At 38.6% G+C, this 15,204-nt stretch overlaps 1 protein-coding gene across 4 annotated transcripts in view; it reads left to right on the top strand.

The window, feature by feature from the left end:
• The window catches only part of CTNNA2 (catenin alpha 2), a 760,050-nt gene that overhangs the window by 689,106 nt on the left and 55,740 nt on the right, over nt 1–15,204 (top strand). For all 4 annotated transcript variants that reach the window (XM_034772967.1, XM_034772968.1, XM_034772970.1 and 1 more), the window contains one exon: nt 14,706–14,857. In XM_034772967.1, the coding sequence (XP_034628858.1) occupies nt 14,706–14,857 (152 nt within the window). The remainder of the gene's footprint in view (nt 1–14,705; nt 14,858–15,204) is intronic.

The raw sequence follows: 15,204 nt of genomic DNA, 5'->3' as shown, positions 1-15,204 counted from the left end.
TTCCTCATCTGTTAAAAGATGATATTAGTATCATATTTTACAATGGGGCTTAATTTAGTAATGTCTATAAAACACTTGGCGATCCTGAGAAGATGTGATAGAAGGATAAAGTGTTATTAGTATATACAGACAAATTCTGCCCTTAGACGTGCATGTGGGATCCTAGTGGATTCGATAGCTATGAGCGTGAAACACTATGGTAAGTCCCTAATCTTTTTTAATTGAACATTTATTCATTTTTAAAGGAAGAGCTTTTGTAGACTCAGGGAAACTAATTTAAATGATAATAGTGAGAAAAAATAGCACTGAACACTTCCTTGATTATTATTATTTACTCTTTGAGGGCTCAGCTCAAGAAATGCATCTGGTTGTTGAGCTGTATAAAAGTCCAAATTACAAACTATAGTTTTTCGGGGACACCAGAGCCTTGTGCATTTTTTTAAACTGGGTGTTCAAAGAAATACTGGGCCAGATCTTCAGTTGATCTAAATCAGTGTTGCTCCCCTGAATTTCAGTGTAGCTATGCTGATTTAGACCAGTTAAGCAGCAGTATGGTGAGATTTTTTGAAGACAGATTTCATATTTGGTGTAAACACCTATGTTGATTTTAGGGAAGTGGCACCTACTTACACAAGATCTGAATTTGGTACCTGATTTCTAGATTTCATTTAATTATCTTCTTTGAATAATTTATAACGCATAATCCATCCTTTCTTCATTTTAAGTTAATGGTGACTTTTTAAAAAATATCTCCACATATGTGTAGGGTTTTTTTTTTTTCGTTAGGAATTTTTTTCTTGTTGTTATGTTTCATTTTTTCACTGCTTCCTTGGCTATGTTTAGTTGACTAGTGACCTTTATTCTTGTGCTTGTTAGAGCCTGTTCTGATCACATTTATGCCCCCAGTGTCTTTGATATTAGCATTAATTAAGGACATGCTGGTTAAATCCTCTTGAATAATGACATGGTTTCATTTCCCTTTAAAAACAAAGCAGATGCTTGACTCCCACTTCGTGACAGTTGCAGAAAGCTAAGACAAAAACCATGAAACCATAAAATCTAAATGACTTCTTAGAAATATAAAAGCAAAATTCATATGGCTTTCAATGGATGTTAATTGTTATCTGCAGTGGGAAAACAAGGCCCCAGAGTTTAATCTTCTGTTTTGTCATGTACCGCATTCTACAACAGTGCATGGATTTTAGTTTTCTTTGTATTACAAGCTATTCCCTGTATAGTTAGCTCTGTTTTGTCTTTACAACAAATAGAACAGAAAGTGGTTATTAAGAATAACTATAATAACTTAAAATATCTCTCAGATGTATTTGCCTTTGTGAGCATTGTGTTAGTATTTTTTTTTCACATATATGCCACTAATTCCAATTGATAATAGGTGTAGCTATCAGTTGTCAGGTTGTTATTGTTTGTGGAATAAAACAAATAATTATTTTTTTCTTTTTATTTTGCAGAAATTCATTTGTTTCTATTTGCCATATTGCAATATTATTATTTATGATTTATAAATAATAATATTTATAACTATTATAAGGGGGGAGGGATAGCTCAGTGGTTTGAGCATTAGCCTGCTAAACCCAGGGTTGTAAGTTCAGTCCCTAAGGGATCCACCTAGGGATCTGGGGCAAAATCAGTACTTGGTCCTGCTAGTGAAGGCAGGGGGCTGGACTTTGATAACCTTTCAGGGTCCCTTCCAGTTCTATGAGATAGGTGTATCTCCATTAATTTAAGTTATTTATATAGCACCATCAATGTAAAAAGTAAGATAAACACATATAACATGACCTTGCCATAAAGGGCTTAAGATCTAAAAATAGAGAGAGAACACCATACAGTCAACACAGGTAGAAGTAGGTGGATTTCCATTTGGATGTCAGTCAACCTTGGCCTTGTAGATCATGTGGATCTCTAGGAGTGGTTTGAAAGTGAGCAAAGGAGCGTGGTCTAAAATAGATAGGTAGGAATAGGAGAACATGTGCAAGAGAGGTCTACCAAGAAATGTGGGTGGAAAGGAAAAGGCAAATTTTTGAGACGTGCATCATAAGAGAAAAAACAACATGATTGCTGAGGACCTGGCTATGCAGGGAGAAGATAAGCAAGACTTCAAAGATCCTCCATGATGAGTTAACGGGGTAATAGTGAGTTTTGTCAGCAGTGACAGAAAAGAGGGGTGGAAAGAAGATGAGCTCCATATTAGATGTGGTGGTGGAAGAGATATCAGAGTGGAAGGCAGTTACAAAATTCCAGGATGGCGAATATTTGTAAGTGATCAGTATTCATTTCTTATCTTATTGGGCTTCAGTTGACCATATTTCAGTTTGTGAGTTTCATCACCTTCAGGACCAAAGGCTCTTTTCCCAGGAATTCTGAAGGAAATCAAGGCACTGATTCAACAACACACTGAACCATGTTTTTAAATGCTTTGATGAATCAGGGACTAAAGATCCAAGTAGCTGAGCAACTAACAGCCGTATCTAATTTATCATTCCAAACAGCTGTTATACTAAAAGACTAGAGGATATCCAACATTATACCCATATTTCAAAACAGTCCTTATTGTGACCCTGAGAATTATAAACCAGAGAGTACTATGCTTCAGTACTATGAGGAATAGAATGGAAAACCATTCAACATAGAGTTATAAAACAAGTAAATGAGTCTCACAAGAGACTGATAAATCAGTGGGCCTTCTGTAAGGTTAAATTATACTTTCCTTATCTGTTATCATTGTTTAAAGAATTTTAAAAAATTAAATTTAATACAAAAATTTAATTTATTTAGATTTTTAAAAGGTGTTCATAGTTTTTCACAAGAGGCTGTTTAGGAAACGGATAACCAGGGGGTGAAAGGTAAAGGCCTTTGGTGGATTAAGAAAAGTTTAAGAGATAAGAAGCAAAGAATAAATGGCCAGAACTCAGCATGGAAAAAGATTAATCCTGTGATGCCCTGTTGTTAGCACTGTGGCCAGTGTTGTATAATATATTAATTAACAGGTCAATAGTGAGGAAGCAAAATTTGCCGGAAGGAAAATACTGATATAGCTGTCAAGACTAAGTAAGAAGCACCCCAAGAAAGGTAATTTTATTCAATTTCACAAAATAGAGAAGTAATTTAAACTACTTGTATGCACACTGATGGGTTCTGAGTTAATGTAACCTCTCAGCAAAAATATCTAGTCATTATTATGGACAGCTTGTTGGAGATATCTATTCAATGCACAGCAGCAGTCAGCCCATGGATAAGATGTTAGGCTGTACATTAACGAGGATATTCATGAACACCCTGAATACTGCTTTCAGTTTTGATCACCGCAGCTCAAAAACCTAGAAGAAATAGTAAAGGTCAAGATTATAGCTGTGTGAATATCTGATTTCTTTTGGTTCACTGGCAGTTCCAAAAAAAGTTGTTTAGGGTCAAACTAAAACCAATTTTTTTCTGAATGGTTGGCAAATCATTTGACCTGAAACTAACTATTTTGTTTCAGGCCCTTTTAACATTTTTTTTTAATTAACAAAAAGGAAATAAAGGACTAGATTCATAAAATGGAGGAGAAGGTGGTAGGCTTATACCCATTAGTCTAGACGTTAGGGCATTCACCTTGGAAGTGGGAGATCCAGGTTTGAATTCCCACTTTGAGCAGGAACTTGAACCAAGCTCTTCTTCCCTCCCAAATGAATTCCCCAAGCACCAGATCATAGTGCATTCTGGAGTGGGTAGCTCTGTCAGTCTCTCTCTATTGAAGCTGTTCCCCTTTGTATCCGTAAATAAATATTAATTGGAGCAGGGAATGGAACCCATATGTCCCACCTCCCAAGAAAGTGACCTAACCACTAGGCTATAGAGCCATTTTCCCACTCTCTGACTATTCAAGAGAATCGGACACCACAAAAAATTAGGACACTTGCGTCCTAATCTCTATGTACGTCAGTTCTCCATCTGTAAAATGGGGATAATAATATCATTTTACCATCTCACCATATTGTGAAAATAAAATTCATTAATGTCTATGAAGGCATTGATTACTATGAGAATGAGTGCCATAAAAAAGCCCATGAGGAAAGTTGTAATTCTGTACTGAGAGCAAGATGTGGTAGGTGTGCAATAAATAAGGCATGGAGTCATGCATTGAATGATGCAGATAAAACAAAACAAAATATTGAATAGCTACCCACTCTGTAGCATCCATGCTTTGTGTCAATGGGGCAATGGTGCTGTGGAAAAAGTAGTATATCCTAATGTATGGCATAAGACCCATGTATAAGGGGCCCAAATTAAGGTTGCATGGTCATCATTAATATTGGCATTTCCCAAATTATGGGTACTTACATACACAAGAACATAAGAACGGCCGTACTGGGTCAGACCAAAGGTCCATCCAGCCCAGTATCCTGTCTACCGACAGTGGCCAATGCCAGGTGCCCCAGAGGGAGTGAACCTAACAGGTAATGATCTAATGATCTCTCTCCTGCCATCCATCTCCACCCTCTGATAAACAGAGTCTAGGGACACCATTCCTTACCCATCATGGCTAATAGCCATTAATGGACTTAATCTCCATGAATTTATCCAGTTTTCTTTTAAACGCTGTTATAGTCCTAGCCTTCACAACCTCCCAAGGTAAGGAGTTCCACAAGTTGACTGTGCGCTGCGTGAAGAAGAACTTCCTTTTGTTTGTTTTAAACCTGCTGCCTATTAATTTCATTTGGTAACCCCTAGTTCTTGTATTATGGGAATAAGTAAATAACTTTTCCTTATCTACTGTGTCCACATCACTCATGATTTTATATACCTCTATCATATCCCCCCTTAGTCTCCTCTTTTCCAAGCTGAAAAATCCTAGCCTCTTTAATCTCTCCTCATATGGGACCCGTTCCAAACCCCTGATCATTTTAGTTGCCCTTCTCTGAACCTTTTCTAGTGCCAGTATATCTTTTTTGAGATGAGGAGACCACATCTGTATGCAGTATTCAAGATGTGGGCATACCATCGATTTATATAAGGGCAATAATATATTCTCCATCTTATTCTCTATCCCCTTTTTAATGATTCCTAACATCCTGTTTGCTTTTTTGACCGCCTCTGCACACTGCGTGGACATCTTCAGAGAACTATCCACGATGACTCCAAGATCTTTTTCCTGATTAGTTGTAGCTAAATTAGCCCCCATCATATTGTATGTATAGTTGGGGTTATTTTTTCCAATGTGCATTACTTTACATTTATCCACATTAAATTTCATTTGCCATTTTGTTGCCCATTCACTCTGTTTTGTGAGATCTTTTTGAAGTTCTTCACAGTTTGCTTTGGTCTTAACTATCTTGAGCAGTTTAGTATCATCTGCAAACTTTGCCACCTTACTTTTTACCCCTTTCGCCAGATCATTTATGAATAAGTTGAACAGGATTGGTCCTAGGACTGACCCTTGGGGAACACCACTAGTTACCCCCTCCATTCTGAGAATTTACCATTAATTCCTACCCTTTGTTCCCTGTCTTTTAACCCGTTCTCAATCCATGAAAGGACCTTCCCTTTTATCCCATGACAACTTAATTTATGTAAGAGCCTTTGGTGAGGGACCTTGTCAAAGGCTTTCTGGAAATCTAAGTACACTATGTCCAATGTATCCCCCTTAGCCACATGTTTGTTGACCCCTTCAAAGAACTCTAATAGATTAGTAAGATATGATTTTCTTTTACAGAAACCATGTTGACTTTTGCCCAACAATTTATGTTCTTCTATGTGTCTGATAATTTTATTCTTTACTATTGTTTCAACTAATTTGCCCGGAACCGACGTTAGACTTACTGGTCTGTAATTGCTGGGATCACCTCTAGAGCCCTTTTTAAATATTGGCATTACATTATCTATCTTCCAGTCATTGGGTACAGAAGCCGATTTAAAGGACAGGTTACAAACCATAGTTAATAGTTCCGCAATTTCACATTTGAGTTCTTTCAGAACTCTTGGGTGAATGCCATCTGGTCCTGGTGACTTGTTACTGTTAAGTTTATCAATTAATTCTATAACCTCCTCTAGTGACACTTCAATCTGTGACAGTTCCTCAGATTTGTCACCAACAAAAGCCGGCTCAGGTTTGGGAATCTCCCTAACATCCTCAGCCATGAAGACTGAAGCAAAGAATTTGTTTAGTTTCTCTGTAATGACTTTATCATCTTTAGGCACTCCTTTTGTATCTCGATCATTGAGGGGCCCCACTGGTTGTTTAGCAGGCTTCCTGCTTCTGATGTACTTAAAAAACATTTTGTTATTACCTTTTGAGTTTTTGGCTAGCCATTCTTCAAACTCCTCCTTGGCTTTTCTTATTAAATTTTTACACTTAATTTGGCAGTGTTTATGCTCCTTTCTATTTACCTCACTAGGATTTGATTTCCACTTTTTATAGGAAGTCTTTTTATCTCTCACTGCTTCTTTTACATGGTTGTTAAGCCATGGTGGCTCGTTTTTAGTTCTTTTACTGTGTTTCTTAATTAGGGGTGTACATTTAAGTTGGGCCTCTATTATGGTGTCTTTAAAAAGTGCCCATACAGCTTGCAGGGATTTCACTTTAGTCACTGTACCTTTTAATTTCTGTTTAACTAACCCCCTCATTTTTGCATAGTTCCCCTTTTTGAAATTAAATGCCACAGTGTTGGGCAGTTGAGATGTTCTTCCCACCACAGGGATGTTAAATGTTATTATATTATGGTCACTATTTCCAAGCGGTCCTGTTATAGTTACCTATTGGACCATCTCTTGCGTTCTACTCAGGATTAAATCTAGAGTTGCCTCTCCCCTTGTGGGTTCCCGTACTAACTGCTCCAAGAAGCAGAAATTTTGTCTCTGCATTTCGTCCTGCAGTGACATGTTCCCAGTCAATATGGGGATAATTGAAATCCCCCACTATTATTGAGTTCTTAATTTTGATAGCCTCTCTAATTTCCCTTAGCATTTCATCATCACTATCACTGTCCTGGTCAGGTGGTTGATAATAGATCCCTAATGTTATATTCTTATTAGAGCATGAAATTACTATCCATAGAGATTCTATGGAACATGTGGATTCACTTAAGATTTTTACTTCATTTGATTCTACATTTTCTTTCACATATAGTGCCATGCCCCCCCCTGCACGACCTGTTCTGTCTTTCCGATATATTTTGTACCCTGGAACGATTGTGTCCCAGTGATTGTCCTCAGTCCACCAGGTTTCTGTGATACCTATTATATCAATATCCTCCTTTATCACGAGGCACTCTAGTTCACACATCTTATTATTTAGACTTCTAGCATTTGTGTACAAGCACTTTAAAAACTTGTCACTGTTTATTTGTCTGCCCTTGACTTTGATTTTGACTTTGCAACCTCAACATGTGGGTTGTTTGGTTTTTTTTACCATTTTTGATATGTATATGTGATATATATACTCCTCTACCTCGATATAACGCTGTCCTCGGGAGCCAAAAAATCTTACCACATTATAGATGAAACCGTGTTATATCAAACTTGCTTTGATCTGCCGGAGTGTGTAGCCCTGCCTCCCCGGAGCACTGCTTTACTGCATTATATCAGAATTCGTGTTATATCGGGGTAGAGGTGTATATATATAGCTAGAGATTGATATAAGGTGGGTTTTTCAAAGCCACTTAGATGATTTGGATACCAATTTCCATTCATTTTTAATCGGCATTGGGCATCCATTAGGCACTTTTGAAAATCCCAACCATAACAAATACACCACTGTTTCTCAAACTGTGGTCACCCCTTGTGTAGGGAAAGCCCCTGGCGGGCCGGGCTGTTTACCTGCCCCATCCACAGGTCCAGCCAATCGTGGCTCCCACTGGCCATGGTTTGCCGCTGCAGGCCAATGGGGGCTGCTGGTAGCAGCGGCTAGTAAGTCCCTCGGCCTGCGCTGCTTCCAGCAGCTCCCATTGGCCTGCAGCGGCGAACCACGGCCAGTGGGAGCCGCGATCGGCTGGACCTGCGGACGGGGCAGGTAAACAAACCGGCCCGGCCTGCCAGGGGCTTTCCCTACACAAGCAGCGACCCCAGTTCGAGAAACACTGAAATACACGCATGTGTATGTATGTATTGAAGGCACACTACCAAGACAATTTCTCTTATATTTCAGACAGCCTCTTTCTGACTGGACTCAAAGCGCTTGAATGACATCTGCTTGTTTGAAAAAACTAACAATGTAACATACTGCACAGTAGTACTCTATTACAGTATTATGGTCAAAAATGTATGTTTTCTTAATTATCCACATAAGGATCATGAGTGGAAATTTAGTAAGTTACAATTATACAACTCTTATACTGGACTAAGATGTAATATTGAAATATTAAATATTTATAATCTGACAAAGAATTTACAGTGCTTATGGAACCAGACTTTGACAAACACCTCAAGCTAAATAAGGTGTCATGTTCAATTCTATATTCATTCCTCAAGTCAAATTGAGAACCTATGCCATCTTTTACAGAGAAGGCCTGACAACCAATTGGGATTACTTTTGAAATACTTCAGTTTCCCAATAGACTGTTGTTTTCTCAGCTAAGTACATTAATAATTAGGAAAATACCAGTTGGACAAGGAGAAGCTGTATTCGGAATTAACTTTTTTTTTCTGTGCTTCGTGATATCAGTGCACTATATCCCTCTTAAATCTGGACAATTATTTATCTTCCAAAGGCAATACATTATTAGGCAGTGGATCATTCATGGAATTTTGCTTTTTTAAACTCTTCCTCTTACTTCTTGTTGATAACCCATTGACCACCGTAAATAATTGTGGTCCATCCATATGATGTGCACAATTATGGTTCTTTATGCAAATGTAAATCCTTTGGTAGGCTTCCCAGATATCCATCCCCAGCAGCACAACCACACCATTTCTGTTGCATCTAGGGCTCCATCAGCATCTACTATGATATTTTATGGAACAATTAGCATTTTGATATGGCTCAATGTAAATGTATACATCTGGGAACAAAAAATGTAGGCCAGACTGACAGGATGGGTGAACTCTATCCAGGGCTGGCTTTAGGCTGATTCCCCCGATTCCCACAAATCGGGCCCCGCGCCTAAGAGGGCCCCGCACCCAGCCAGAGCACGGCAAGCCCATGGCCCCGCAACCCCGGCCCGAGCGCGGCAATCCCTGCGGCCCCACGACCCCAGCTGGAGCGTGGCAATCCCCGCGACCCCGGCTGGATTGCAGCAATCCCCGCCATCCCGGCCTGAGCGCTGCAATCCCCGCGGCCCCGCGACCCCGGCCGGAGCATGGCAATCCCCGGGGCCCTGCTCCCACGGCTGGAGCACGGCAATCCCCGTGGCCCCGTTCCTGGAGCGCTGCAAGTCCCATAGCCCCGCTCCCCCATCAGAGCGCCGGCCGGAGCGCCTGGCGCTGCCCGCTGAGTACAAGCCCCACAAATCGGGCCCCGCACGTGCTAAAGCTGGCCCTGACTCTATCCCGGTAAGCAGTGCCTCTGAAAAAGATCTGAGGGTTGCGGTGAATAATCAGCTGCACATGACCAACATCTCCGTGTGTTGCTGTTGCTGAAAGAGCTAATTCGATCCTGAGATGCATAAACAGGGGAATCGCCAGTAGGAATAGAGAGGTTATTTTATGTCTGTATTTGGCACTGGTGTGACCATTGCTGGAATACTGAGTCCAGTTCTGATGTCCACAATTCAAGAAAGATAAATTGGAAGGATTCAGAGAAGAGCCATGAGAATGTTTGAAGGATTAGAAGAATTATAGTGATAGACTCCAGGAGCGCAATCTATTTAGTTTAATAAAGAGAAGTTGAATGGGTGACTTAATTACAATCTATAACTACCTATGTGGGTATGTGGGAAACAAATATTTAATAATGAGCTCTTCAATTTAGCAGAAAAAGGTATAGCATGGTCCAATGTGTGGAACAAGTTGAAACTAGACAAAGTCATACTGGATATAAGGTTTCACAGTAGCAGCCGTGTATAAGGTGTAATTTGTTAACAGTGAGAGTAATTAACCATTGGAACAATTTACCAAATGTTGTGGTGGATTCTCCATCACTGACCATTTTAAAATCAAGATTGGATGTTTGTCTAAAAGATCTACTCTAGGATTTATTTGGGGGAAGTTCTATGGCCTATGTTATTCAGGAGGTCAGACTGGATGATCACAGGGATCCCTTACAACCTATGAATCATAGAAAGGAAAGGTGACTCAGTGGTTAGAACAGTAGCATGGGTCTTGGAAGGCCAGGATTCATGGTAATTGTAATGTATTATGGTATTGAGGGCCAAATATGTTCTGTAGATAAAAAGCAGTCAGTTTAACCGTGTAAATTCCATAAACTGATATTGTTCTAATGGTATCAATGATAAGTTCTCAATCAAAGCTTATGTTTCTGATCCTGAGCAATAACACTGTTATGTGACTTGAGTTTCCTATGCTTGTTTCTAGAAATGTGTAAATTTGCTTACTGTGAAAGAGAATTGAATTAGTACCAGTTTGTCAGGAAACATCACAAAAATGATACTATAACTTTAATGAGAAGGCAATACTGTGTTCAAACCAAAACCAAAACAAAACTAAAAGTGGCATCGTTAAAACACATTTTTTTTAAATGTCAGGAAATACAAATATTAAAGTTCTTCTGTCAAAATTAATTCAGACATGTTGCACATCTTGTGTATTGAATGGTACACATGTAGAAAACTAAACAGAAGTTTCATAATCTGCATATGAAACAGAAAAAAAAAGAATAGGGGTTACATACAACTATGTGCAACATGGCATTATAAACTTTTGCTTTTCTTGACTTTTCTTTAATTAATTCTACAACATCAGCGTTAGAAGTTTTCTGTATTTATTGTAATTTGGTTTACTTGGAGTGTTGTGGAAACCACCTTTGTAGAAAAGCTTTTACACTGTTATCTATTGGATCAACTAACTTGCTGTGTTCCTGTTAACAGACCTCAGTCCTGTAACATTTACGCATGTGCTTAAATTTATGCAGGTGATTAATGCCAGTTGATGTCAATTGGGATTACTCACATATTTAAAGTTAAGCACGTTTGTAAGTATTTGCAGGATCACAGCCTGAACCAAAACCCAGGGGATCTGATCTCTCCTGAGCTTTTGAGAAAATTCAGATTCGTCTCTGAATTCAGAATCGGTGTCTTGCCTCTTCTTTATACTAAATAAACTGAACCAATCCCTTGCCTCACTCACCCATGAACTTCAAATCCAGATCCAAATGTTTGTGGTTCCAGCTGAATTTTGCTTTTGACTTCTGCTGTCTGCATAGGAAAATCCCAGTCTCTACAATGTGAGACTGAAATGCAGAATGTGGGTTTTATAGATGCAACAAAGGTATGTACTTGCCAAATATCACTGTGTCAGAGTTTATCAAGTGTGGCCCGAAAGCCTGAACTGGAAAGCAATGGGTTTCTTGCCTCAATTTCCCCAAAATGTTACTGTGCTCAATAATAATGTATTACCAGAGAAACAATGGGAAATAAGACTTTATTAGTTTGTGTTTTTTGTGCTTGTCCAACATCATCAACCACAACTAAAGCACTAATTTAAAAATGCATTTTGGAAAGCAATCAGTTCTGAATTTAGTTTAATAACTTTCTGCATTTAAAAAAGGCAAATTAAAGTGTGTGTGTGATAGTTGACATTAAGGGACAGTTTGTGGCCAGGTGTGGCAGAGTACAAATGGTTTGAGAGGATATAAGTAGCTTTTGGCACACAGCAACCAACCACAACTGTATATTTAGTGCAAGGACTACTTCTGGCTAATGCCATCCCAAAAGGTCTTTAAACCCTGCTGCTTATAGAGGGGTAGAGAACATGGGTGCTTCCCAAGATAACAAAACATGGCTCTTTGTCCCTCTCTAGTGGCTAGATGTTTATGAGGCTGTTACAAAGCCTTAGAGCTAACAGCCTTAATTCTCCAATTGCTGCCTCATTTGCATTACCACCCGGAGAGAGACCATCTGTGAGGCTTGAACCCAGAACAACCTCTGAATTTAAAGGTGGGGACCCCTACTGCTTGAGCTAAGGAAATGTGTCCCTTAACTTAGAGACAATAGTAGCAGATCCATAAACTTCTACACACGGTTTAGCCAGCATAGGGGGAACAGAGACTTTCACTGGGTTAATGTGGATGACACGCTTCCACTAGCTGAAGAATTTGTGTAGACACAATGATCCCTATGCTCCTGTGAGGACAGTCTAGCTCCTGTGTGGCCTATCACAGAGCTATTGCTCACATTAACAATTGAGTCCTAAGAAATGTATAATAATGGGTTGTGTTGCAGTATATTGGGTAAATAGGTGAGTTTCAAACTCTTAAACAAAAATTCAATATACAGCTGATCTATGGTGAGAAGTGCTTCTTACCAGGTACACTGCTGAACAAAGCAGGCGCAGCTGCCTTTTAAATGTTTTCAAGTACATATTTCCATGATACCAGAGGAGCAGTCATGATTTATCAAGTAAATAATCCCTTACAAATACTCCAAGGCAATATGCTCTGAAGTCCACATTTAAAGCTACAATTTCAGTGAGTCTCTTCTTATGACCAGGCTAGCTGGAAATACACATTACAGTTCCATCTTTTTTCATTTCCATGCGTCAGAGTGTATGGATCAAGTGAAGCTTTAAGAAAAAAAAAAACCTATATAAATAAATATAGCCCAGCTATAAATATAAATTGCATTATATATTACAAGCAGGGGGATGAATTACAATGGAGAAATAAAGTAGTAAGAAAACATATGTGGGATCATTTGAGGGGAAAATCCCATCGATGAGCAATTTTTGGCCGTGCCCTAGTTAGTTTCCTTAAGGAAGCGGTAGATTCACTTCAAACTGAATCAGAGAAAGTTTTCAGATATATAGTGGAGAAGAATCCTACATTACCTGGACTAGGTGACCTTATAGGTCTTTTCCATCCCTAACTTATATGTATTAAAGAAAGCTCCAAGCTCCACTATCCTCTTACATAAAATATATTTTGGGGGTTGGCAGAATAAACTGTATTTTGAGTTGATTTATTCTTTTAACAGGTTCCACTAAAGTGAGTCGTGTCTAATGAATACCAATTAATATAAGAGTTTCTCGTGCCAAATTCAGGTTAGAATGAATAAATTAAATCATGCATAAAGCTCAGAAATGGAAAAGATGAGTCTGTGGTTGCTATCAGTTCTTCTTCTAAATATGAGATCATTTCTCCCAGTAGTATTGATGGGAATTTCTCTTGCATACAGACTGCAGGATTGGGCTTGTGGAGAGAAATAAAGGGGATGAAAAAGAATAAAATAGCAGAAAAAGGATTAGATGTTATTCTAAGGTCTTTGAGGCAGGAACTGTCTTTTTGTCATTGGTTTGTACAGCACCTGGTGCAACAGGGTCCTGGTCAATGACTGGAGCTCCTACATGTTACCACAATTCAAATAATAAATAATTATTATCTCTATGTCAGTAAAGATGGCCAAATATTTATAAATCTATTCACCTCAATCCATGAAATCAGTGGGAACTGATCAGGTCATGCATTGCTTATATTTGTTATATATTATTTATGGCCCCAATCTTACAAACATTTATGTATGTGCTTAACTTTAAGCATTTGAATAGTCTGATTGAAGTCAACAAGATTACTCATGTACTTAAATGTATGTAGAATTTGGCCTTAGCTGAAAAAAGAACTGATTCTGGGAACATTTGCTACTCCGCATAGAACCAATAACTGTGAATTCAAGGGACTGTTTGTGACAGTCTTTTGCTCCATGGTAAGTGCTTGCGGGAAATAGGGTTGCCACCCCTCCAGGATTTTCCTGGAGTCTCCAGGAATTAAAGATTAATCTTTAATTAAAGCTTATGTCATGTGATGAAACCTCCAGGAGTACGCCCAATCAAAATTGGCAACACTAGCAGGAAAGCACCCTAAGCTTTTTACAGTTACTACAGTGACAAAAACTATAGAAATGCCTATAAACTACTAAAATAAATAAATAATGAATATATTCATTATGTGTGTATTCTTAGAGCATACATATACCCCAGTCATTAATACCTGGAAGGGATTGTTAACTTACAGCCGCTGATATCTTTCATCATGTAAACATTACTATAATGAAGAACTAGGGTGCTCTCTTATATACCTTCAGAAATATCATTTACCACATTTTTGCAGTCTAAGAATGTTTGGGGTTAGGGAGGGGACTTTTTATTCATTGTGCATTATGCTATGGTTTGTTAACTAATATGAATTAATGGGAATAACGGCTAAATTGCATTTTGTTCATTTTGCATGAATAACATTGTATTAGCATAAATTCCAAGTTGTAATTTTCTAGGCATGCTTTTGGATGTACTTAACTGACATATGAGATTAGTTAGAGACTTTAAAATGACAGTGAGTCATTCTTTGCTAAAGAGTTGTTAATTCTTTGTCATATAATTACAGGTAACTACATTGTTTTCTTTCTCTCACAAAAATGTGACAGAAAGCCCCGCACGCCTCTAAGTCAGCACAAATCCAGTCAGGGAACCTTCCTTTCTGTGTCTTGAAACTATGACAGCATCATGTTCCATGCCCGCTGGAAAGTATTTATGCCCAAGGGCAGGGGAAAATATACATGAAAGAAGGTCTGTAATCATACTGCCTTTCATTTTGTTTAATCTAGTTATGCCACGTTTTGCTGAACAAGTTGAGGTTGCCATTGAAGCTTTGAGTGCGAATGTCCCACAGCCATTTGAAGAGAATGAATTCATAGATGCCTCCCGCTTGGTTTATGATGGAGTTCGTGACATCAGGAAAGCTGTTCTGATGATAAGGGTATGTAGAGGCACCTGGGAAATAAAAGTTGGTGCTTAAAAGAAAGTATCATAGAAGACGAGAGGAATATAAAAGCTGCCTGGCACCTACATTGTTTTATAATCAAGAAGAATCAATTGACATGGAAATAAATGTAGAACAAATGTTTGTACAGCAGAAAGATCTTGTTAGTAAAGAGATTAGATTATTTTAACACTTGTTTGTGAGTCTGAGGTTTGTAAAAGTTAAGGAGCAGTAGGAGAGGCTACAGCCGTATGTCGCACTAATAGGTTCCACAAATAGGTGTCTGTGCACCTTTGTAACCTATTGCACCCTATTGTTCTAATCTATGGCCTCATTAGAACAGA

Source organism: Trachemys scripta, chromosome 5 (assembly GCF_013100865.1).
Source record: "Trachemys scripta elegans isolate TJP31775 chromosome 5, CAS_Tse_1.0, whole genome shotgun sequence".
Taxonomy (NCBI): Eukaryota; Metazoa; Chordata; order Testudines; family Emydidae; genus Trachemys; species Trachemys scripta.
The sequence above is the reverse complement of the archived record's forward strand: the minus strand, read 5'-3'. Positions and strand labels throughout refer to the sequence as shown.